The sequence below is a fragment of the Oncorhynchus masou genome, chromosome 15 (genome assembly GCF_036934945.1).
Source record: "Oncorhynchus masou masou isolate Uvic2021 chromosome 15, UVic_Omas_1.1, whole genome shotgun sequence".
Lineage (NCBI taxonomy): Eukaryota > Metazoa > Chordata > Actinopteri > Salmoniformes > Salmonidae > Oncorhynchus > Oncorhynchus masou.
In genome coordinates this window covers 16,431,562-16,456,050 of record NC_088226.1, presented here as the reverse complement: position 1 = coordinate 16,456,050, position 24,489 = coordinate 16,431,562, and the positions used below count along the sequence as shown (strand labels likewise).

The following is a 24,489-nucleotide window of genomic DNA, read 5'->3' as shown; positions in this document are numbered from 1 at the left end:
AAAAGTATCTAGAATACACGCCAACGCTTTTTATTCCACATGATGATCATGCCATCTGCTACAATATGTATGTAGCCTGTTGTGAAGGCCTACATGGAATACAGTTGCAAATGAGTTTGGTTTGGGTGACATCTGCTGTCACAAATCAGAATTGGTTTCACTGGTCAGGATGCAGAAATTATAGGCCCACTGAGTTTTCTCCTTTTCTGGTTGACATTATAATTAAACATTATTCATTCTAATGGCTTTATTCTTTCAAATTACTGTATTTCAAAACATGATCCTCAATCTGGGGTTAATTTGGAAGGTCAAAGTCATGTATGAAGAGCATTGAATTGCCTCTGATCAATTTATGAAATACATTCTTGGCATACACAGTACCAGTCAAAAGTTTGGACACACCTACTCATTCAAGGTGTTTAATTTATTTTTACTATTTTCTACATTTTAGAATAATAGTGAAGCCATCAAAACTATGAAATAACACATATGGAATCATGTAGTAACCAAAAAAGTGTTATACAAAATACATGTTATATTTGAGATTCTTCAAAGTAGCCACCCTTTACTTGAGAGTGTACAAAGCTGTCATCAAGGCAAAGGGTGGCTACTTTGAAGAATATAAAATATATTTAGATTTTATTCACACTTTTTTGGTTACTACATGATTCCATATGTGTTACTTCATAGTTGTGATGTCTTGCTAGTATTCTACAACATAGGAAATAGTCAAAATAGAGGAAAATCCTTGAATGAGTAGGTGTGTCTGAACTTTTGACTGGTATATAAAAAAAAGCAATACAGGAACAAAACATTCAAACATGAACTGTACAGAGATTATCATTGAAGAACATTGTCAACTGGTCTTCGTTCTTGTCATGGAAGTGCAGGGATACAGAATCCCTTATAGTGTTTTTTTCCATGGATGTTGATAGCCATAATGTATCACAGTTTATTCCAGTTACATATCCCATGGAGGTGTGTGGTAAATGGTGAGACAGCAATCCGTACCTGCTGAGAAACTTGGAACTCAAAAAATAAATTCTAGCAAAGCCTAAAAGTGGCCTCTTCTCATTTGTCCCTTTCCCGAAAACCTGAGTCACGGATGTGTACGAGAAGAGTTTAAGACTTTGTCCACTAAAAAGTATATACAATACCCCACATATTTTTTGCCAACAAAGACAGGGACTATATTGAAGTGATTATTGAAAAATGAATGAACAGAAAAAACATTATTTGTGTAATGGAGTAGGGAATGTGTGTGTAGCTCTAAGCTCTCTCCTTCCTCTACTACAAACTCATTTTTCTCTCCTCATCATCCAGTTGCTCCTCAGTCAGGTCAGCACTGTCCAGCTTCCATGATTCCCTCCTTCTCGTGACCTTCGACCTCCACCTCTGCGTAGTTGGAGTGGAATCGCTGCTTCCTGAACTTCATGGAGGGCCAGTAGCTGTTGCGTCGCTATTGAAATAAGATCAAACAGGTCATTGTTTTGAAAAGGTTAAAGAGAATGGGAGTAGAAGTCTACATCTAGCAGGACACAGACTGACAGAGCTGGTTGAATGTGAGCCCTGATAGTGTTACTAACCTGTAGGATGTAGAGTGGTGAGGCAGCGGAAGGATGAGAGTTGATGTAAAGAGCCAGCAGTGTAAGAGCCAGCAGTAGCACCAATGCAGCTACTACACCTACTATAACTCCTGTGTGAGCTGACCCGTCGTGTTGTCTCGGAGGGCCTGTCTTCACGTCTAACCAGGAAAGAGAGACAATGTACAATCAAAATCCTGTAACATAGCTCCATACACACAATTCAAAGGGAATCAAGATCCACCCACCTTTACCATTGTATAGAATCACACGTTTGGTGTTATCTGCAGTAAGATCAAATTTAGGATCAGTTTGAATATTGAACAGTTAGGACTCAAACTGCTTCCATTGTTATTTTCCTGAACTCCATTTCTGTGCAATTTCTTTGCATGTTCTAAGAACACTCAGATTACTGTAGGCACTGGCTAAAAACAGACACTGAGAGCTAGAGCATTACTATGGCATCATTGTTCTTGCTCTGTATAACACTGCTGCAGGCACAGTTGAACACTGATACTCCGATACAAACCCTCCCAGGCACACTCATTTACACACTTGACTTACTCTCCATGGCAGGGCCTTCTGGTAGGGGCCCCAGGAGTGTGGTGACCTCAGAGTCTGAGGGAACTGAAGGGCCAATAGAGCTGTCTGGTCCCCCCTTGGAATAATCCTCACAGGTGACATCTTTTGCCTGTCCATATAATGGATGAGAATTGTGGTTTTAACAGAGTAAGCTTAGACTGTGATTTACATTTGATGTACAGTACATGTAAAGTATGTGAACGTTCATTGACATTGTCCAATTCTACCTCTTCTGAACAGGCGTAGTCCAGCCACTCCTGCCTGTGTCTGTCCATTCCGTCTGAGCACCTGAAACAGAGACAGATGTCAAACACAAAGCAACAAGGACTCATTTATTCAGGTAGGGATCTACACTCCTCTCCTGCTCACCTCTGGAGGACATTGCACCAGGTACAGCCAGAGGTTAGGTTGGACGTGAGGCAGAGTTCACAGCTGTCATGCTGCAGACAGGCTGGACAGAGGGAGGGAGAGACAGAGACCTGGGTTTTGATTCTGTAGCGACATGACTGGCATTGGCATTAACATTATACTAAGCTGTGCCTGTGACTGGTTATTGAGGATGAAATGTCTGAGAGGCCTGTATGAGGGATAGAGATTAATTGCTTACTAGGCAATGCAGTGAACTCAAAGGCAGAGTTGTTGGTGATCTTAGTTGTGTCGATGTCCACCCGATGGTACTCGTAGAGCCGACGTTGGGCATCTATGTGAGAGATATCATTTCAGATCATTTTAGCAAAAGTCTTTGACATCAAAGACTTGCCAACCTGGATGTGGGTTAGGGAACCTTTGCTTCTAACCTGAGGATTGAGGGGAAGGCAGGTTCACCATGAATGCATCTGACAACCCTGCCTTCACTTGGTGCTCAGCAGAACTTATCACCTCCACTGGCAAAGGTATCTGGAAGAGCGAGAGAGACAGGTAGAGAAGAATTGACAGAGTGTGCCTGGCGTTTAGATGAAATACATTCAAATCAGAGACGTGTTGTACAAGGTTCATAAGTGTGCATGTTGTAAGTCTCTCTCACATCTCTGTAGCTGAAGGTGATGGTCCCTGTGAGGTGCAGGGCAGCCTGGAAGGTGTATGCCCCCTCTGCCTCCCTTCCATGGAGTCTCACCCGCTCCCACTGCACCACAAACACCTCACCTGGGGTCAGTACAGGACAGGTCACACCGAGGTCAACCAAGGGTCAAAAGTCAAATAACAAGCGCTGCCTGAATGTTACTCTATGGCTTACCATTGTCCAGGTACTGCACAGTAGACTCCTTAGAGAAGCTGGGGTCAAAGTTGGCCATGAGGGGAGCGATGTACTGTGTTGCTGTCAGCATGCGGTGTGTGACCGCTCCCATGAAAATAAACCCTGAAGAAGGTCAGAGGTCAGGGTTCTATGGAGATGCATGCCAAGTGGCAACTGGTAGTTACAATAGTTCACTCCTTCTATGCTTAACGTAAGTAACAAGCAGGAAGTAGAAAGGAAGAAATGTGATAAGTGGCTCCATCTGAGTTTGAACAACTTGCAAAGTGTCAAAAGAATATGAAATGTACCTCCTGTTGCTATGGTAATCTGCCTCAAATAATGTCCGTAGAAGGGGAAGTCAAATGAGAGGGCAACCTTCTGGAATAGGAGGAAGAGAGAGAGGGAGGGAAATTAAATGTGCATGAGCGTACGCGCGTGCGCGTGTGTGTGTGTGTGTGTGTGTGTGTGTGTGTGTGTGTGTGTGTGTGTGTGTGTGTGTGTGTGTGTGTGTGTGTGTGTGTGTGTGTGTGTGTGTGTGTGTGTGTCTGTGTGTGTGTGTGTGTGTGTGTGTGTGTGAGTGTGAGTGTGTGTGTGAGTGTGAGTGTGAGTGTGAGTGTGAGTGTGAGTGTGTGTGTGTGTGTGTGTGTGTGTGTGTGTGTGTGTGTGTGTTATCTAAGTGTATAACTCACCGCAGCCTGTCTGTGTGTATTGGACAAAATGCCATGCATTCTGACTTGGCCATGTCCTAGGTCGTTTAGATCTACCCAGAGTTCATCTGTGCGCGGGTCATCGGGGCCAAAACTACGCCATGAGTAATACCTACCAGTGTCCTCCTGTTATGGAAACAGTAGAGGTGAGTGCAAGAGGGGAAGTTGCGGGATGAGATGGGAGAGATAGAATAATGGTGTGAGGGGGAGTGGAGATGAAATGTTATAATGAACAACAGGGTTAACAGTGAAAGCAACATTTGAATGCAAGCCCACATAAACAAACAAACACACATTCTACATTGAGTTCCAGTCTCCAGTTTATTACATAGTAGTATCAAAAGAGAGGGATACTAAATATAAAGAATGCAGGGTGCATACTAAATAAGTTATGCGGATACGCTTTTAGAAACCTTAGGATATCCTTGAATGTCTTGGAGTGTACATTTCAGCAGGAAGGTTGAACTGATTGACTGCAATTTGATTTGATCTACATTGTTCAACTCTTTTCAATATACCCTCTGCAGTCTAATGCATTTCAACATTGATTTGTTTTATATAAGGCCAGCAGGGAGCAGTATTCTACCACCACAACTGGAACAAGTGAATCTCGCGTTGACATACTGTACGTACACATCTTGTCCACACTAGTGTGTTGTTGGACAACTTCCGCAACGCCACTCACCACTAAGTGTGTCATGTTGTCTGGTAGGGTGTCGATGGTCAGTCCTCCTCCCAGTACTTCCCTGGTCACCCTGGCGTCACCCAGCCACGGTTCTCTGGGGGTCCTGTGTGATGGCCTCTCATCATGCTGCTGTCCAGTCACATGATACCTCATCGCTGTCCAAAACACAGAGAGTCAGTGACACAGATCAAGTCAGTGTCAATCAGAAGGTGCATGTCGGAATCCACTCGGTCACATTATAAACAAATCAAGCATCTGCTTTAGGCAGAGTTGGGGAAGCTACTTCAAATTACTTCTCACGGGTGGAAGTTAAGCTCCACTAAAGCTTGCCTTAAGAAAAATTTAGTTGACTTAACTGAAGTTACTTTGAAAAAGTAGTTCACTACATCAAAACTACTAAATTATCATATCTAAATCTGAAATGTCATGGACTACAAATTGGAAGAACAGAACACTCTGGAGTCAGATGTTAACAGAATGTATAATTTAGCCCATTAAACACAAATCAGTTTAAAGTGAGAATTAGGCAGGTCTTATGCTGAAAAAGAAAGGAAATTCTTGCCTACATTCCCCATATTTTCTTTTTGCAAAAAAAACTTCCGTAGGTAGCTACACCCATGGCAAAACAAAAGTCATTCTCTTCTGAAAACACTACCAAGAGGAGAATTTTGCTAAACTATCACAAAGCTAATGCAAAATGTAGTTTAATTACTAGTTGAACTATATGTAGTTCACTACTCCCCAACCCTGGCTTTTGGTTACTGCATAATCCTGAACCGAGTGTGTATTACTCAATGCAATGGTTTGGATATTGTGGGCTGAAAGTGAACATAGCATTAACATATCTCTGGCCATGAGGGAATGCTGGCATGCATTTCAACTTTGAACTCCTTTTTTCCTACAACTGCACCTGCACGCACCCATGCATGCACTCGCGCACACACACACACACACACACACACACACACACACACACACACACACACACACACACACACACACACACACACACACACACACACACACACACACACACACACACACACACACACGTGTAAGACGTGTGTTGGCTGGACCACAGTCTAATCACAATACAACAAACTAGAAAGGCCTTGAGGATTTCTTGTTTGTCTGCCGTTTTGCTTTTCTCTCCTCCTCCTCCTCCTCTCCTTGTCTTGCATATCCCACGGACTGCAATGTTCTGTCTCTTGGATCCAAAGTTGTGAGCAGTTCCCAAAGCTACTTACAACACAGCATATGTTCCACAACATTCTGCTAAAACATTTTCCAAACAAATAACTCAATGTGGATTTGAAATCATCTGGGATTAGGAGGGACCAATCTCGGAGGACCTCCGTGGTTATCAGATAACACATGTGGGGACATCACTCTGCTTGAGGACACAATGCATCTGGTTATTCTGCTTCTCAGGCCGGAGCCACATCGAGATTTTGTGTTTGGAAATTACAGAAATTACAGATTCAACAAGAATGCATATACGATTTCATCCGTTTTCAATTTTCCATGTGTGGCCGTAGCCTCATTCAGGTTTTGATTGCACGTTGTGATGTAGAGCCCTCCACTGGACATTTTGTTTAGTTGCGTCTTTTAAAGTACTTTGAGTAGGGGGCTGAAAGCAGAAAGTGTTTTGTTTGGTTTGGGACATTTCTCAGTGCAGTCTGGTCATGATCTGTTGCTGTCATTTTTGTTATTTGTTTGTTTATCGCAGTTATTGAGATGGTTAGTTGCCAGTTCATCATTGAGATGGTTAGTTGCCAGTTCATCTATATAAGTCAGGAGGTGTTTTACATGAGTGGTGCTGGAGATGTTGTCTATGTGTGGTGCTGGAGATGTCTATGCTAGCTAGATTCCATTGTTAGTTCTGCTGGCCTGTCGCCATCCAGTGTCATGCAGATGCTGGCTAGCATTGGTTGCAACATCCAAGCCTTCTCGTTTATGTCAGCAGTGTTGTGTTTTATGTGCACAAAACATTGTCCATGCGTTAGATTGTTTTATTGTGCGTTTCTGTGTAGAATACAGTTGCGAGATAAAGTTGTACATCAAGCTTTATTTTCAAAACTTGACTGCTGACACGTACATTTTTGAGGGATTGTATTAATTGCACAAACGATCAAAATACTAAATTATACAGTTGAAGTCCAAAGTTTACATACACCATTTAATTCAGCTTTTATTTATTTCATCACATTCCCAGTGGGTCAGAACTTTACATACACTCAATTGGTATTTGGTAGCATTGCCTTTAAATGGTTTAACTTGGGTCAAACATTTCAGGAAGCCTTCCACAAGCTTCCCACAATAAGTTGGGTGAATTTTGGCCCATTTCCCCTGACAGAGCTGGTGTAACTGAGTCAGGTTAGTAGGCCTCTTTGCTCGCACACACTTTTTCAATTCTGCCCACAAATGTTCTATAGGATTGAGGTCAGGAATTTGTGATGGCCACTCCAATACCTTGACTTTGTTGTCCTTGAGCCATTTTGCCACAACTTTGGAAGTATGCTTGGGGTCATTGTCCATTTGGAAGACCCATTTGTGACCAAGCTTTAACTTCCTGGCTGATGTCTTGAGATGTTGCTTCAATATATCCAAAACATTTTCCTCCCTCATGATGCCATTTATTTTGTGAAGTGCACCAGTCCCTCCTGCAGAGGACCCCCACAACACAATGCTGCCACCCCCGTGCTTCACGGTTGGGATGGTGTTCTTCGGCTTGCAAGCCTCCCCCTTTTCCCCCAAACATAACGATGGTCATTATGGCCTAACAGTTATAACTCTGACTATGAATTTGAGAGTGGTTACATTTCTCTAGGCCCATCCCTCAGCCTTCAGAAGATAAAACATGAGGTTAGGTCAACTTTGAATATTAACCATTTTTCTTTTTTGTTATCTGCATTGGACTAGTTTGTGTATTATCATCAAATTAAATCAAATCCAGTTGTATTGGTCACATACACGTGATTAGCAGATGTTATAGCGGGTGTAGCGAAATGCTTGTGCTTCTAGCTCCGACAGTGCAGTAATATCTAACAAGTAATATCTTACAAATTACACAACATATACCCAATACACACAACTCTAAGTAGGAATGAATTAAGACTATATACATATGGACGAGCAGTGTCAGAGCGGAACGGACTAAGATACAGTAGAATAGTATAGAAAACAGTATATACATATGAGATAAGTAATGCCAGATATATAAACATTATTAAGTGAATGAGATACCGTAAAATAGTATAGAAAACAGTATGAGATGAGTAATGCCAGATATGTAAACATTAAGTGACTAAGATACCGTCTAATAGTTTAGAATACAGTATATACATATGAGATGAGTAATGCAAGATATGTAAACATTATTAAGTGACTAGTGTTACATTCCTTAAAGTGGCCAGTGATTTCTAGTCTATGCCTATAGGCAGCAGCCTCTAATGTGCTAGTGATGGCTGTTTAACAGTCTGATGGCCTTGAGAAAGAAACTGTTTTTCAGTCTCTCGGTCCCAGCTTTGATGCACCTGTACTAAGCTCGCCTTCTGGATGATAGTGGGGTGAACAGGTAGTGGCTCAAGTGGTTGATGTCCTTGATGATCTTTTTGGCCTTACTGTGACATCGGGTGCTGTAGGTGTCCTGGAGGCCAGGTAGTTTTCCCCCGGTATTGCAATGGACAGACCTCACTACCCCCTGGAGAGCCTTACGGTTGTGGGCGTGCAGTTGCGGTACCAGGCGGTGATACAGCTCGGAAGGATGCTTTCAACTGTGCATCTGTAAAAGTTTGTGAGTGTTTTAGGTGACAAGCCAATTTCTTTAGCCTCCTGAGGTTGAAGAGGCTCTGTTGCGCCTTCACCACACTGTTTTTGTGGGTGTACCATTTCAGTTTGTCTGTGATGTGTACACCAAGGAACTTGAAGCTTTCCACCTTCTCCACTGCGGTCCTGTCGGTGTAGATAGGGGGTTGCACCCTCTGCTGTTTCCTGAAGTCCACGATCATCTCCATTGTTTTGTTGACGTTGAGTGAGAGGTTGTTTTCCAGGCTCCACACTCACAGAGCCCTCACCTCCTCCATGTAGGCTGTCTCGTCATCGTTGGTAATCAAGTCTACTACTGTTGTGTCATCTGCAAACTTGATGATTGAGTTGGAGGCGTGCCTGTCCACGCAGCCATGGGTGAACAGGGAGTACAGGAGGGGGCTGAGCATGCACCCTTGTGGGGCCCCAGTGTTGAGGATCAGACCCAGGGCCTCAAGCTTAATGATGAGCTTGGAGGGTACTATGGTGTTGAATGCTGAGCTATAGTCAATAAACCGCATTCTTACATAGGTATTCCTCTTGTCCAAATGGGATAGGGCAGTGTGCAGAGTGATGGCGATTGCATCGTCTATGGATCTACTGTGGCGGTAAGCAAATTGAAGTTGGTCTACGGTGGCAGGTACGGGGCGATAGCCATTAAATTCAGTTACCTTTGCCTTCTTGGGTACAGGAACAATGGTGGCCATCTTGAAGCATGTGGGGAGAGCAGACTGGGATAGGGAGATATTGAATATACCCATAAACACACCAGCCAACGTTGACAATCTCACTTATTGTCAACGTCATTACATGATGAGTTTTTAACTGATGAACTTGCTTTCCTGATTCAGACAGCGTCAATGTTGCGCAACTTTTAGGAATTTTTCGTCGGACTCTGGAAGAGGGGGTGTGTTCATGACGTCACATTTACTATATGAACATTACCGCACGTGTTGTTGTTTTTTTTTTTAAACGGAGTGTCTCTTCTAACCCTAAATTTAGGAACCTTCTTGTACTGTATACATGTAATGTGTTGTCTCTTGCTTTCAATAGATGAAAGGAAGTTTTCGAATATCGGTAGGCATATGGCAAACAAAAAAGCAAAGAGATTCCATCTGTGAATCTCACTCTTCCCGGTGGAATCACCACGAACATGCCGTGGTCAAGCACGCTGCTGCAAATTCTCTCTGAAAATAACTGTTGTTGAGCAGATCAAACTGACTTGGGTAACAGGCATGTAACACAGTCTGCAGTCTGGTCACGTATGAATTTTCTTACTTGATCAGCGAGAGAAAGAGATGTTTGTTGTAATCGTATCCTGTGTGTGATAGAACTCCAACTCAGAACATGGCCATTTTTAGTACCGGATTTTGTTGTTGCACCGACAGGGTGGAATCAACCCTGGCTGGCACAAACAGGTGTTCATTTCATATCAACTGCCCTTTTCTGAGTCAAATCACTTCATTCATTTAAACTGTTCAGAATGTTTAGGTATAGTTAACCCTAAGTGGATAATCTGGTGCTTGACAAACACTAGCAGTTTGTGTCCATGTGGCTTGTCTCTGACAGATCTGAAAAGAAGCCTATGTTTAGTATATAAATAGAAAGCTAAACCAAACACTGAAATAACCTGCAAGTGGAATGTGTGTTGGCAATGATCTGATTCTATGGTGGCCACAAGTGTTTGTGTGGGTGGGTAGGAGACATAAAGTAGGTGTTGGTGATATAACCTATCGGTTAAGTTGGCATACCTCACACACGAAAATTAGTAGACTGGGTAAAAAACACAGGCCAGCTGCTCAAACCATGAAAGTGCATTCATTCACAACACCTCAAAATGTGGTTCTAGTGATCACTTCACCAGCGATTAGTGATATTCTATCCAAAGCCCTCATCAAACCACGGCCACAGGATGAGTATTACTAGCAATGTGTTGACCATACTGGCACCACCCATATTTGTCAGGGCTCATTTTGTCTGATATTTGCACGCACTCCGAATACGATATTTCTTCTTGATGTGCCATCTTTTGTTTCATTACAGCATCAATGAAACATGACTGCTGAATATGGAGATGGGCGTTGGAAAAGAGACTGCATAAAATACAAGGTGGTCATTGTTATAAGGTGCCTCTTATGGTATGTAAAACATAGCAACAGACATGCATTGGCACAATATGTATAGCTTTATTCTATCTGTGATGGTCTGCATTGCAATGAGTGGTCATGTTTTGGAAGGGAGGGGTGTGGAGGGAGCTGGGCTGTAGTTGGCCAGCTCTGATCAGTTCAGTGGTCTAGAGTAAAACTCTCAAGGCCATCGGTACTTAAATCACTGGCTTATCACCAAGCCAACAAGAGGAGCCTGCCTGTCTAGAGGATTCTGATAAGAGGGCAGGAGGTGGAGGAAGAGGTCTCACTTCGGCTTGTCACCAAAAGCACTCACAAACTTCTACAGATGCACAATCGAGAGCATCCTGTCGGGCTGTATCACCGCCTGGTACGGCAACTGCTCCGCCCACAACCGTAAGGCTCTCCAGAGGGTAGTGAGGTCTGCACAACGCATCACCGGGGGCAAACTACCTGCCCTCCAGGACACCTACACCACCCGATGTCACAGGAAGGCCATAAAGATCATCAAGGACAACAACCATCACTGGCCACTTTAAACTATGTCACTTAATATAATGATTACATACCCTACATTACTCATCTCATATGTATATACTGTACTCTATATCATCTACTGCATCTTTATGTAATACATGTATCACTAGCCACTTTAAACTATGCCACTTTGTTTACTTACCCTACATTACTCATCTCATATGTATATACTTTACTCGATACCATCTACTGCATCTTGCCTATGCCGCTCTGTACCATCACTCATTCATATATCTTTATGTACATATTCTTTATCCCTTTACACTTGTGTGTATAAGGTAGTAGTTGTGGAATTGTTAGGTTAGATTACTCGTTGGTTATTACTGCATTGTCGGAACTAGAAGCACAAGCATTTCACTCCACTCGCATTAACATCTGCTAACCATGTGTATGTAACAAATATAATTTGATTTGATTTAAATGACTGTTTGTGGTAAAGAGTCACTCTTCCATCCAGACTGTTTTGCATGTGTTCCATCCTGCTGGTAGGATGATTACTGAGAGAATGGAGTGAAGAGGGTCTAAGTGCAGCTAAGGTTCATCTAATGCCCCTCATCTCAAATAGACTCAGGCGATCAGGGGTTTATCACTCCATCCTATTTGTAAATCGTAAATGTCTTCTTTTGTCGACGTTATCGTTTGAGATTCTTACACGGTATGTTTTTATTGGCTCTAGCCGAGGTCTATTTCAAAGGAAATGCTATTATGTTTTATAGCACTAAAACATAATGACCCCTATCTTGAAAGCATGTACTACACTGTCCAACTGGATGCAATTGTGCTAAAGGCTCTTACATCCCATAACTGATATAGATCCTATAAATCACTCTAAGTTAAATTCCTATGCATTCTTATCGCCTGGTCCCAGATCTGTTTGTGCTTCTGCCTACTCCATTGTCAAGACAAACATATGTTTGGCATGACAATTCCAAAAGGTGTTTACATGTACATTAATTTAGCAGACACTCTTATCCAGTGGCGCTAACAGGAGCAATTCGGGTCTATGTGCCTTGCTCATGGGCACATGGGCAGATTTTTCAGGTAGTCCGCTCGGGTATTCCAACCAGCGACCTTTCAGTAACTGTCCCAACACTCTTAACAGGCAGGTTACCTACTGCCTGCTTGGCAAGTGAGCAGAAACAAACAGACTAGCACCAAGGCTAGTAATTATACGGCATAACTCTACAGAGCAGGGGGAGAACAATTAAATACTACAAGAGGCTTCAAGTCGAGATAAGGAGTATATAGAGGGCTGTGAAGGAAATGGAGGGGACTTAAGGGCAATTTAAGGGCAATTAAAATGCTAAAAGAATGTGAGAGGCCTGTGATAGTGGGTAGTGTTACGAGGGAGATTTGGTCCTAGATTGTTTTGTATCCTTGCTCTTCTTTTTGAGGGAAAGTACGAGGACCGTCTCTGCAAAAGAAAATATCAAAAGTCCAATTGGATCTTTGGTGTCACGTTTTCCCCATAGACGTATGTGTTTGCCAGCACTGCAGCATGTTTCTGGGGAAATGAGGTGTGGTATGGTTGGTGATGTAAAACATATAGGACCATTCTATTTCTATGGCTACAACATCCAATTCTCTTGTGAACCCAGTTCCAACACAGTTCTACAATCCAGGGTCATCTCCCCAGATGGGAGAGAGAACATACAGAGCCAGTTGAAGAATCAGGCATATGTGACTATAGTGTTCTAGAACGTCTGTTTTTAAAACCAGCAGGCGGGGGTAATAAATCATGTATTGCAGTGGCTCCCAAACTTTTTCACTCTGGCCCCCCTTCCATCATTGGCGAAACATCCTGTTGAGTGTTCATGTGATATCTGAGTTAATTTTTTACTTTTTTATTTATTTAACTAGGCAAGTCAGTTAAGAACAACTTCTTATTTACAAAAAGCCTCCTGCGGGGATGGGATTAAACATTAAAATTAAATTAATTTAAAATATAGGACAAAACACACATCACGACAAGTGAGTGCCTCAAACATTACAACAAAATCAATGGGCAAAAAAATCGACCTACATTTCTTTTTTAGCTAAAATGGGCTAGTTGATCTGGACATTTCAGACAAGTTATAAATATCTCTCTAACGTCTGCGATGACTGACATGACAAGACGAAAACTGTAGATGCACTACCCAATTTGGTGCCTTCTACTATTACAAGTTTTAAAGGTATGTTGAAAGCCCAACTGACTTCCCCCCCTGCCGACCTCTCGAGCCCTCTCAACCACTGATGTATTAGAATGCCTGATGACAAGAGGAGAAATAGGATATGACAAGTGAGAATACCATTATAACATAAACACCTCCTCTGTTATAATATAAGGCCCACACTGAGTTTCTGGCCTGCTGAAACACAGGCAACTGTCACTTAGTCACAGACCTCAGGCTTTCCTTTCATTTGATTTTAATTGTCTAAAACAGAGGTCAGGTCTGGAGAAAAACTATACCACACCCTCTCTCAACATGGTCAAGTTTAAACTACAACTCATAGGCCGATAGACAGTCAAACAGTCTTCTGGCCTGAGCACTAAAATAACCCTGATGCTAAGAAACCACTCAGCCCATATTTCCAGGCCGGTTTCTGTGAGTGGTCAGTCAGACCGGGGGTGAGAGGGCACACCCTTTCCTGCATGGGAGCAGCTGCCAGGGCTGGCCCAGGATCAGCCGGATGCCACACTAATTCCACAGATCAACTCAATGTGGCCGATCATATGAATATGACTGAATTCTTTTTTTAAATGTTGCACTGACTCTATTCACACTCACTGAACTCTACACACTCACTCCCACTGACGTTCTAGCACATGCACTTAATTTGCTCACACACACATGACACGCACACTGACACTCTGTTATCATATATCCTGATGCCTGGTCACCTTACTCCTATACATGTCTGCCTCTATCACTCTTGTATCCCTGCACATTGTAAATATGATATAGACACTGACCCTGTGCATAGCATACTTACTTTGCAGTGTTCTTGTTTCTATTTCCTGTGTGTTTTTGTTCTACTTTATTTTATAGCACTACATTGATATTGGTTAATGCATTAGGAAATAGCTTCCAAGAAAGGCATTTCACTGTGCTTGTGCACGTGACAATAAAAGCTTGAAACTACGAAACCCACAGCAAATGATCATTGATACCTGAATTAAAAAGTGAACTTTTGACCTAATATGGCAAAAATATTGCTAAATATTTTTCTTCAGCCATTCTTATGGATTATTGAAATGTACGTTGATTATTAGGCTTTGTGACCAGGTCATGGCATTGCCTGCAATTTTATACCTAATTTCACGCAATTCAAATGTGATAACTAATTCCCATGAAGTGGAGAGAAAAAGTATAATTTTTGAACTTTGTGTATTCTATTATTCTAACTCTCAACATTAAGTTGAGACCCAACTGAGTTCCTAAATATAAATATATATATAATTTATTTTTTTGGTCCGCAGGCCTACAAAAAGGGCCTGCAGGCCAACAGTTGCCCATCCCTGCTTTACACTGACACATACTGCATGCACACACACTCACTCACTACAGCTGCAGTGGTAATTGTAGGGTCAGAACCACAAGAGGAACAACCACCATCCAGAATGCCAACAGAAAGTGACTGTGAAGAGTCTGAAAAACTTGCATCAAGCAAATTGTCCTCACGTTATAACTTGAACACATTGCTCATATCAGTCAAATAAGACTTGGTGGGTGGCACAATACCCAAAAACGTATATATGATAAAGCCTATAAGGTAGCAGGTGTTATGCTGAAACAAGAGATTTTACATTTTGAAAAAACACCAAGATCTCTTCTATGAAAACAAGAGAGCAGTGATGACCTCATACTTCCTTTGTTATGGTGAAACACAATCTCTCAGTGGATGAGGTAAAGGAATTAATTCTGGTTTTCATTGTACGATAAGACAAAGCCCATAACGAACTAAGTCAGGCAGCTCAATGAAGATCAGTGCTGAACCATGTCTTATTCCCCAATGCCAACATCACACCTCATCATCCAGAAAATAATTTTCTTTAACTCTGCCAGAGAATCGTTAAAGGGCAATTCTACCACTTTTCAACCTCATTTTCATTATTTCCAGCACAATATTTCTACATACGTGAAAATGGAGAATTTCTATGCTTTGTAGAAAAAAAATATAAAGTTATAATGTTCTAGCCGATGACACCATTAAATTTAAAACACTTAAGAAACGGTGATTTTCAAACACTATGAGATGCACAGTGACATGGGGAGCAATAAAATACCCCCCCCCCCTTCTGGCTAGAAACAAGGTTTTGAAAATCACTGTTTTAATTTGTTTCTTTTAATCCTACTCTGTGATGTCACAGATTACCATTATTTTCAGACGTTTCTTCTTCTTCTCTTTTTGACCACAGATCATAGAAACGTGACGTGAACACGTGACGTGAACACTGGTATGGTGCTGGAGATAATGAATAGGATCTTTGTCTCCCTCCCTGCTCCTCTCTCCCTACTTCACGAATCCTTCTGTTCTCTTGAAACTTGCCAGAAGTGTCTTTATCGATGTCACAATGACCCTTGCTGTTGCAGATCAAAATCTCCACGACAGTGAAATCACATCTATGGATGTCAGCCACACAGATATTTAGTATATCCAGATTTATCCATTCCATTTTTTTTTCTGTTCAGGCTTGGCCCCAGTATGGCTGGAACAGACACAAGTCATTTGTTAAGTGAAATTCTCAACAGGACAAAGAACAGAGAGCCAAGCTCTGAGGTCAGCAGCCTCACTATTCATTTTCATCCCTCAACCTGTGTTTTCATAATCTGGTTTAGATGCTGCAGAAAGCTCTCGAGGGGTAGCTCCACTTGATCCTATTTCAAACAGCTTCTTCTTTTTTTACACTGCATGTAAAAATAAAATAATCTAATTTTATGCTGTGTAAGATAAACACAAAAAGCAATTCATTTAGCTCAGTGAAGAGCTGTTGTTGTTTTGAAGGTGGTAGATAGTATCAGGGAAGGGCTGTTGTTGTTTTGAAGGTGGTAGATAGTATCAGGGAAGGGCTGTTGTTGTTTTGAAGGTGGTTGTTTTGAAGGTGGTAGATAGTATCAGGGAAGGGCTGTTGTTGTTTTGAAGGTGGTAGAAGTATCAGGTGGTTGTTTTGAAGATAGTATCAGGGAAGGGCTGTTGTTGTTTTGAAGGTGGTAGATAGTATCAGGGAAGGGCTGTTGTTGTTTTGAAGGTGGTAGATAGTATCAGGGAAGGGCTGTTGTTGTTTTGAAGGTGGTAGATAGTATCAGGGAAGGGCTGTTGTTGTTTTGAAAGTGGTAGATAGGGAAGAACTATCAGGGGGCTGTTGTTGTTTTGAAGATGGTAGATAGTATCTGTTGTTGTTTTGAAGGTGGTAGATAGTATCAGGGAAGGGCTGTTGTTGTTTTGAAGGTGGTAGATAGTATCAGGGAAGGGCTGTTGTTGTTTTGAAGGTGGTAGAAGGTGGTTGTTTTGAAGGTGGTAGATAGTATCAGGGAAGGCTGTTGTTGTTTTGAAGGTCAGATAGTATCAGAAGGGCTGTTGTTGTTTTGAAGGTGGTAGATAGTATCAGGGAAGGGCTGTTGTTGTTTTGAAGGTGGTAGATAGTATCAGGGAAGGGCTGTTGTTGTTTTGAAGGTGGTAGATAGTATCAGGGAAGGGCTGTTGTTGTTTTGAAGGTGGTAGATAGTATCAGGGAAGGGCTGTTGTTGTTTTGAAGGTGGTAGATAGTATCAGGGAAGAGCTGTTGTTGTTTTGAAAGTGGTAGATAGTATCAGGGAAGAACTGTTGTTGTTTTGAAGGTGGTAGATAGTATCAGGGAAGGGCTGTTGTTGTTTTGAAGGTGGTAGATAGTATCAGGGAAGGGCTGTTGTTGTTTTGAAGATGGTAGATAGTATCAGGGAAGAGCTGTTGTTGTTTTGAAGGTGGTAGATAGTATCAGGGCAGGAGAATGGGATGCATCTGCCTTTCCTCAAGGGATTTTGGAGCAAAACAAAGGTCACGAGAGGAAGACAGTCAGCGAAGAGTACTAGTGAAATCAAATAGGAATTGGGAGCAGAGATTTGGCTAATAATGGTTACAGGATTTATTGAAAAGTGAGGAGATCATAGAAAGAGGAGTGCAGTGGTGGGACAGTGGTGGAGACAAATCTAAGTACTCCATCTCTGATAAAAAGGCTTTACATGTCCAGGAGGAGAAACACATCGCAATGAATCCCCCTCCATCGGTCCACAAGCATTCCTGTCACACCCCAAGCACACAGAAATGCATACACTTTCAACACACATACATACAAACACACATGTAATATGTCATTGTTGTACTGTATTTGTGTCTATAGTTTTGTTCAATGTTGTGTCTGAATCTTTTCCCCCCTGCTGCTGTTGGACCAGGTGTCTTTTGAAAAATAGATTTTTATCTCAGTGAGAAAGACCTGGATAAATAAAGGATTTTAAAAAACACACACGATTCATCAAGCTAACACCTTTTTTTGACTACATTCCCCAACAGTTTTTCTCTCTCTGTCTGTTCACCTCTCCTTTCCCACCCTGGACCGCCTGACTTTTAGGCTAGCAGAGTGGCAGGGAGAAATCCAAATCTAATGTTAGGCAGAAACAATGCTGTTTTGTGGGTTGTTATTCTGAGTCATTTGCACGTTTCTGGACCATGGTGTTTTTTTATGGTCACACTTTCATTGCAAACTAGGAACTAACTTTTCTGCACAAACAAAGAGTATAAGGGTATGCCCGTTTCCAAACACAATCATGAACCTGTACCATTTCCCTTATATAAGTAAATTAGCGAAAAACAGTGTCTTCAAAGACATCTGTACGTAGGTTATTGAAGCCATGAAATACTAAATAAAAAAGAATGCCATAACGCTTACAGCTTTTCTTTCATGTTAAATACAAAAGTTGCTATTATTCCATGTGATCATAAGTTGTTGTGACATCTTCGGATGGACGTGGGAGAGCCATGAAGGGGAAAGAGAGATGGACAGATGTAAATGGCATATGTTATGTAAATAAAAGATGATTCAGGAATTTTAAAAAGGGAGAGAAGCGCCTGGATGAGGTGGTATTTTGTACGGCAGAAAGTACAACACCCGAGCGCCATGAAGAGAGGCTGTGTGAAGCAATGGGGGCTGCTGATGGGAGGATGGCTCATAGTAATGGCTGGAACGTAGCGAATGGAATGGCATCGAACATGGAAACCATGTGTTTGATGTATTTGATACCATTCCATTAACTCTGCTCTAGCCACTACCACAAGCCCATCCTCCCCAATTTAGGTGCCACCAACTTCCAGTGGTATGAAGAGAGTGATGCATGGGGAAAATGAGGAGAGAAGGAGGGAGGAGACAACAGGTGAGAAAAGGTGAGGAAGTACACTGAGACAAGAGAATCAGGATGGAAAACACAGGAGAGGTAGGGGAGAAAGAAAAGCTTACCTGTTTGTTGCTGAGCCCAAACTCTCCCCAACTCTGCCTGGGAGAGAAAGATGAGCAGCAGCACACTGAGACACATGTTGTTCAGCAACAACAAAAACACACAGCTCTCTCTTCACTCTCTCTTCCTTCTTCTCCCTCTCTTCTCTTTCAGCCACAGAGTTTCTCCTGGTCCCAGTCACCCTGTAGCTCCCTCTCCTCTCCCTCCCTCGCATGCTCTCTCCAGTTACACACTCTCTCTCCCTCTACAGCACCCTCTCAATGCTGTTCTTCTGTTGCCATGGCAATGACAAAGACAGAGGGATGATCAGGCGTAGCAGCTGAGGAGATGAAAGTGTTCTCTCTCTCCCTGCGTGTCCTGCCTCTCTCATGTTCTCATCCTCTTTGCTTTGATGTGCCCCACTCTTTGTCTCTCTCCTTCCATATTTGGACTTGGATTCTAGTGAAATCGTCTGGAATCACAGTGGGGCCCTCTCTCTTATCTCTGAGGGAACTCAATAGTAGATGCCATACCATCTCCTTGCCTTGGACAGTGATATAGTGCCTTTGTGTTCAGACATGGCTGCTGCCGAGAATTAAATGAATGCAGTAAAAACAGTACAATCTCTTCCCGGAATCTGTCTATTGACCTTCTGGTTATAAACTGCAGTGAAGAACAAGCGGTTAACAGTGCTTCTAACCATACAGCCACCATACCAGATGATTACCACAATGACATATACAGGTACTGTCCATAAGCACTTTAGTTTTGGTATTCCATGCCCACTGCTATGAAAGTTTATCTGGTCAATACAAAACAAACATATTGTCTGAGTACTTAGCATACGTTCTGTGGGTCATATGAAAAAGGGGCATGTCTGGTTTTGTTTGGCTATGGTTTAATTTCCAGGCACATGCGACAGCAGCTCTGCCTGTTATACTGCTCAAATAAGCTTTCCTTTACACACACTGTGTGTCTCCACCATCACTCCGCTTCTCTCTCAGCTGTTCCATTACAATCAGTTCCACTTTGAAAAATCAGGCTAGAGAACGCTGGTGAGGAAATGACAGTTGAGACTTTTCAAGATTCACTGCTGGAAAATGTAGCCTACATACTAGGCCTAGGGACATATTTAGTAGGGCATGATACTCAGAATGTAATTGAACATTGGAATGTTACAATAGAGTTGACTATTCTCTTGCACAATGAAAAGATAAATCTTGGTTTTACTGTAAACAGATTTCTACGAGCATGTTCTGAATAAGCTCCCACAATTTAATTTGCTTACACTGGTCTCTACTGGTCATCTGGGGAATTACAGCAGAAATAGAGGGAGAGACTTGAATTGGAAGTGACTCACATTATGCTGCGGGTCATTCAGCCTTTTCCATGAGTCAGTGAGATTCAAAGAGGTCAATAACATGTTGGATCTGGATGTAAAAGTACAAACTTCCGAAGAATGTTCTGCTGTTCCAGTGTCATTCACTTCAACCCAAACTATTTCTCATATTCAGATCCTCTCCTGTATTACAAACACCCACTCAGTTCTGTACTCTTTCCCTCTCATTTAACACAGCTCTCTCTCTCCATCTTCCTCATTAACTCTTTTTTTAGTAGCCCTCTCCTGTCATCCTGTCTCTCTCTCTCCATTTTTTCTGTTCCTCTTTCATGTGTCTGTACATCTGATCCTCCTGTGTTGTGCAGTCGGCTGGGTAAATATTGGCTCTGTGTTCTGGAAGTAATCAGATTACATTACAAAATGTGGGTAATCCAAAAATTATGTTACTGATTACAATTTTGTACAGGTAACTAGTAACTAACAGATTACATTTAGAAAGTAATCTACCCAACCCTGCACACACACACACACCGCCGAGGTAGGCCGTCCTTGAAAATAAGAATTTGTTCTTAACTGACTTGCCTAGTTAAATAAAGGTTAAATAAAAATAAAATAAAACATACACTTTCTAGTAGCTCTAACCTATTAAATACCTCTCGTGACAGGTCCTTCTATCAGGGGGTATAGCTCAGTGGTAGAGCATTTGACTGCAGATCAAGAGGTCCCCGGTTCAAATCCGGGTGCCCCCTCATTTTCTTTGATACATATCAATCACAGGTCTAATAGTTATTATCAATTGTGGGTTGGTGAATAGTGAATGGTGTCTAAATGGGTAGGTAAGGCCATCATAAACATGGGCCCGATTCAGACCTGAGTTAATGGAGCTTAATTCCCTTTTTACGCAGTTTTCTCTCTACGTGTATTCTGACCTAGAATTTAAGCTTGAGAACAGCATGCTATTCACCTGCTATTTGTTTTGGGGCGGAGATCAAATAAATGAAGGTGTGGTGGAAATGTGTCTATAGATAATTCGGACTCTGACCTTGACTTAATTCCCTAATAATTCCACCGTCTTTGCGGAGAAGGAAACAATGAATAAGGTCTAGAGAACCTAGCGGTTCCAAGTGGGAAAAAGCATCTACTGTATTTTTCCTGGTAGAAATACAGTAACACCATTCTTCATGCACTGTAATTTACAACTTGATAAGAGCTGTTAATAAGAGCTAGGTAAATGAGAGCTAGGTAAATGAGTAATCTGTTTGGATAAGGGAATTGTAAATATAAACGACACCTCTTTTAGATATATTTGACCTTATCATCGCGAGACAAATGTTGAACCAGTCATATGGCTGCAAACTGGAGCATATCAACACATCAACTTTCCCACAGTAACGTTTCTGAAATGCTGTGCCATTATGCAGAACTGAAATTATACAGCATTGTATTGAAACTTGCAGGGATGGGAACACTCGGATGTCTTAATTATAGGCTACCCCGACTTTCTCTGTTTCCTATTTCTATCATGATTAATATTACACTATCAGTACTGACCGTCAGTATTCCTGACAACAACACACATTCAACAACACACATTCAGTTGGTACAGCCTACATTATCGTTCCATTTAACTACATTGTTTCATTTATCCACATTTTCTTCCCCTGTAAGCGCCGCCACGGCCACCTGGTTGTTGCTGAAGATCGTTAGTAACAGTTGATAATATATTTTAATTAAACGACAAGTAAGCTAAAGCTAATGAAATGGTTATGGAGCTGAGCGCCAACTAAAGCCTTAACAGTGTGAACCTGATGCATGGTGCAATAGTTGGCTGTGTCACCACACAGTTCCATGGTTAGTGCAGCAATAGACGAGGGTATAGCCTACTATTGTACACTATTCTCCCTATTATAATTCTACGTACAATAATTTCCCAACATTACCACGGGTTTAAGAACTGAATGTGCCAATTTTCTGAAGGAATCAAACCACCGTTTTCTTTCCTTCGTGTGCAAAGGCTCTCAAAGCCACTTTTTTGAATGATTCATAAATACTTTTCTCATCCCGAAATAAGATCAAATCTAAACTAAGAAAATGTTTATTGTCACATGCGTCGTAAACAACAGGTGTAGACTAACAGTGAAATGCTTACTTATGTGCCCTTCCCAACAATGCAGAATACGATCAACAAAACCAAAATTATAATAGAAAAAAAGAGTAACATAAGGAATAAATACAAAATGAGCAATGATAGCTTGGCTATGTACCCGAGTTGATGTGCAAGGATATGAGGAAATTGAGTTAGATATGTAAATATACTGTAGAGGTAAAGTGACTAGGCCACAGGATAGATAGTAGCAGCAGCATATGTGATGAGTGTGGAAATGTGTGTGGTGACAGTGTGCCTGTGTGTACGTGTTATGTGTGAGTGAGTGAGTGAGTGAGTGAGTAAGTAAGTGAGTGAGTGAGTGAGTGAGTGAGTGAGTGAGTGAGTGAGTGAGTGAGTGAGTGAGTGAGTGAGTGAGTGAGTGTGTGTGTGTGTGTGTGTGTGTGTGTGTGTGTGTGTGTGTGTGTGTGTGTGTGTGTGTGTGTGTGTGTGTGTGTGTGTGTGTGTGTGTGTGTGTGTGTGTGTGTGTGTGTGTGTGTGTGTGTTGGAGTGTCAGTGTAAGTACATGTGAGTGTGTGGGTAGAGTTCAGTGTGTGTGCATAAAGTCAAAAAGAGTTGGTGCAAAAATGGTCAATGCAGATAGTCTGGGTAGCTATTTGGTTAACTATTTATCGGTCTCATGGATTGGGGGAAGATGTTGCTCAGGAGCCTTTTGGTCCCAGACTTAACACTCCGGTACCGCTTGCCGTGCGACAGCAGAGAGAACTGTCTATGACTTGGGTGGCTGGTGTCTTTGACCATTTTTAGGGCCTTCCTTTGACACCGCCTGGTATAGAGGTCCTGGATGGCAGGGAGTTCAGCCCCAGAGATGTACCCTCTGTATTGCTTTGCAGTCCGATGCCGAGCAGTTGCCATACCAAGCGGTGATGCAGCCAGTCAAGGGGCTCTCAATGGTGCATCTTTAGAACTTTTTGAGTATCAGAGGGCCCACGCCAAATATTTTGAAATATTAAAACATATTAAATATTAAAACTCTGAACCAACTATATTCAGGGACAGGTTGAAAAGCATTAAACATTTATGGCAATTTCAATAGCTAGCTTGCTGTTGCTAGCTAATTTGTCTTGGGATATAAAAATTAGGTTGCATTTTACCTGAAATGCACAAGGTCCTCTACTCCGACAATTAATCAACAGATAAAAGGGTAAACGTTTGTTTTCTAGTAATCTCTCCTCTCCTCAGGCTTCTTCTTCTTTTTTAGACTTTTTATGGAGGTGGGCTATCAACTTTAAGGTGCATTACCACAACCGACTGGACTGGAGTGTGGACCTCAGCTCATCTTTCAATCACCCACGTGGGTATATATATCCCTAAAAACCAATGAGAAGATGGGAGAGACAGGACTTGCAGTGCGTCGAACGTCACAAATAGAACTAAGTTCTATTTTAGCACCTGGCTACTCAGACGCTCATGGCGCACGCGAGCAGTGTGGGTGCAATGATTGAATAACATGTACATGTACATTTATTTTTGCAACGCTCGCGCACGTGACGAGTGCGATCTTGTTATCATGTTAGCATAGTGACGAGCTTCTTGGGCACTATGGTGTTGAACGCTGAGCTTTTATCCAGATGAGAAAGGGCGGTGTGGAGTGCAATAGAGATTGCGTTATCTGTGGATCTGTTTGGGCGGTATGCGCATTGGAGTGGGTTCGGGGTTTCTGGGGTCCAGATGGGAAAGGGCGGTGTGGAGTGCAATAGAGATTGCGTTATCTGTGGATCTGTTTGGGCGGTATGTGCATTGGAGTGGGTTCGGGGTTTCTGGGGTCCAGATGGGAAAGGGCGGTGTGGAGTGCAATAGAGATTGCGTTATCTGTGGATCTGTTTGGGCGGTATGTGCATTGGAGTGGGTTCGGGGTTTCTGGGGTCCAGATGGGAAAGGGCGGTGTGGAGTGCAATAGAGATTGCGTTATCTGTGGATCTGTTTGGGCGGTATGTGCATTGGAGTGGGTTCGGGGTTTCTGGGATGATGAGGTTGACGTGAGCCATGATCAGCCTTTCAAAGAATTTCATGGCTACCGACGTGAGTGCTACAGGCAGTAGTCATTTAGACAAGTTACCTTGATGTTCTTGTGCACAGGGACTATGGTGGTCTGCTTGAAACATGTAGGTATTACAGACTGGGTCAGGGAGCGGTTGAAAATGTCGGTGACAACAGAGTAATTTAAATCTATCAATTGGTGCTGAAACGACAGATCAACATGAATATATTTCAATGGCTTTCTTTCATTGATCCCTAATATTCTGAAGCCATTCTCTGGATTATTCTATTGAGTCT

At 42.1% G+C, this 24,489-nt stretch overlaps 1 protein-coding gene and 1 non-coding gene across 4 annotated transcripts; one reads left to right on the top strand and one right to left on the bottom strand.

Annotated features, from left to right (window-relative positions):
* Nucleotides 1–14: 14 nt before the first annotated feature.
* On the bottom strand, nucleotides 15–20,201 carry LOC135555008 (plexin domain-containing protein 1-like). 3 transcript variants are annotated; one of them, XM_064987385.1, is made up of 14 exons: nucleotides 20,070–20,201; nucleotides 4,792–4,946; nucleotides 4,089–4,232; nucleotides 3,708–3,777; nucleotides 3,400–3,522; nucleotides 3,190–3,308; nucleotides 2,963–3,062; nucleotides 2,773–2,865; nucleotides 2,535–2,616; nucleotides 2,393–2,453; nucleotides 2,148–2,274; nucleotides 1,832–1,867; nucleotides 1,587–1,744; nucleotides 15–1,459 (listed from the first exon to the last, which is right to left on the bottom strand). In XM_064987385.1, exons 2-14 carry the CDS (start codon nucleotides 4,942–4,944, stop codon nucleotides 1,340–1,342), a joined length of 1,386 nt encoding a protein of 461 aa, XP_064843457.1. In that variant the 5' UTR covers nucleotides 4,945–4,946; nucleotides 20,070–20,201; the 3' UTR covers nucleotides 15–1,339. The 3 variants fall into 3 exon arrangements, with proteins under 3 accessions (XP_064843457.1, XP_064843455.1, XP_064843456.1); XM_064987383.1 differs by lacking the exon at nucleotides 20,070–20,201 and adding an exon at nucleotides 18,733–18,980; XM_064987384.1 differs by lacking the exons at nucleotides 1,832–1,867; nucleotides 20,070–20,201 and adding an exon at nucleotides 18,733–18,980.
* Nucleotides 20,202–20,725: 524 nt separating this feature from the next.
* trnac-gca (transfer RNA cysteine (anticodon GCA)) lies at nucleotides 20,726–20,797 on the top strand. Its single transcript has one exon. It is a non-coding gene; the product is annotated as a tRNA-Cys (tRNA).
* The last annotated feature ends 3,692 nt before the right edge of the window (nucleotides 20,798–24,489 follow it).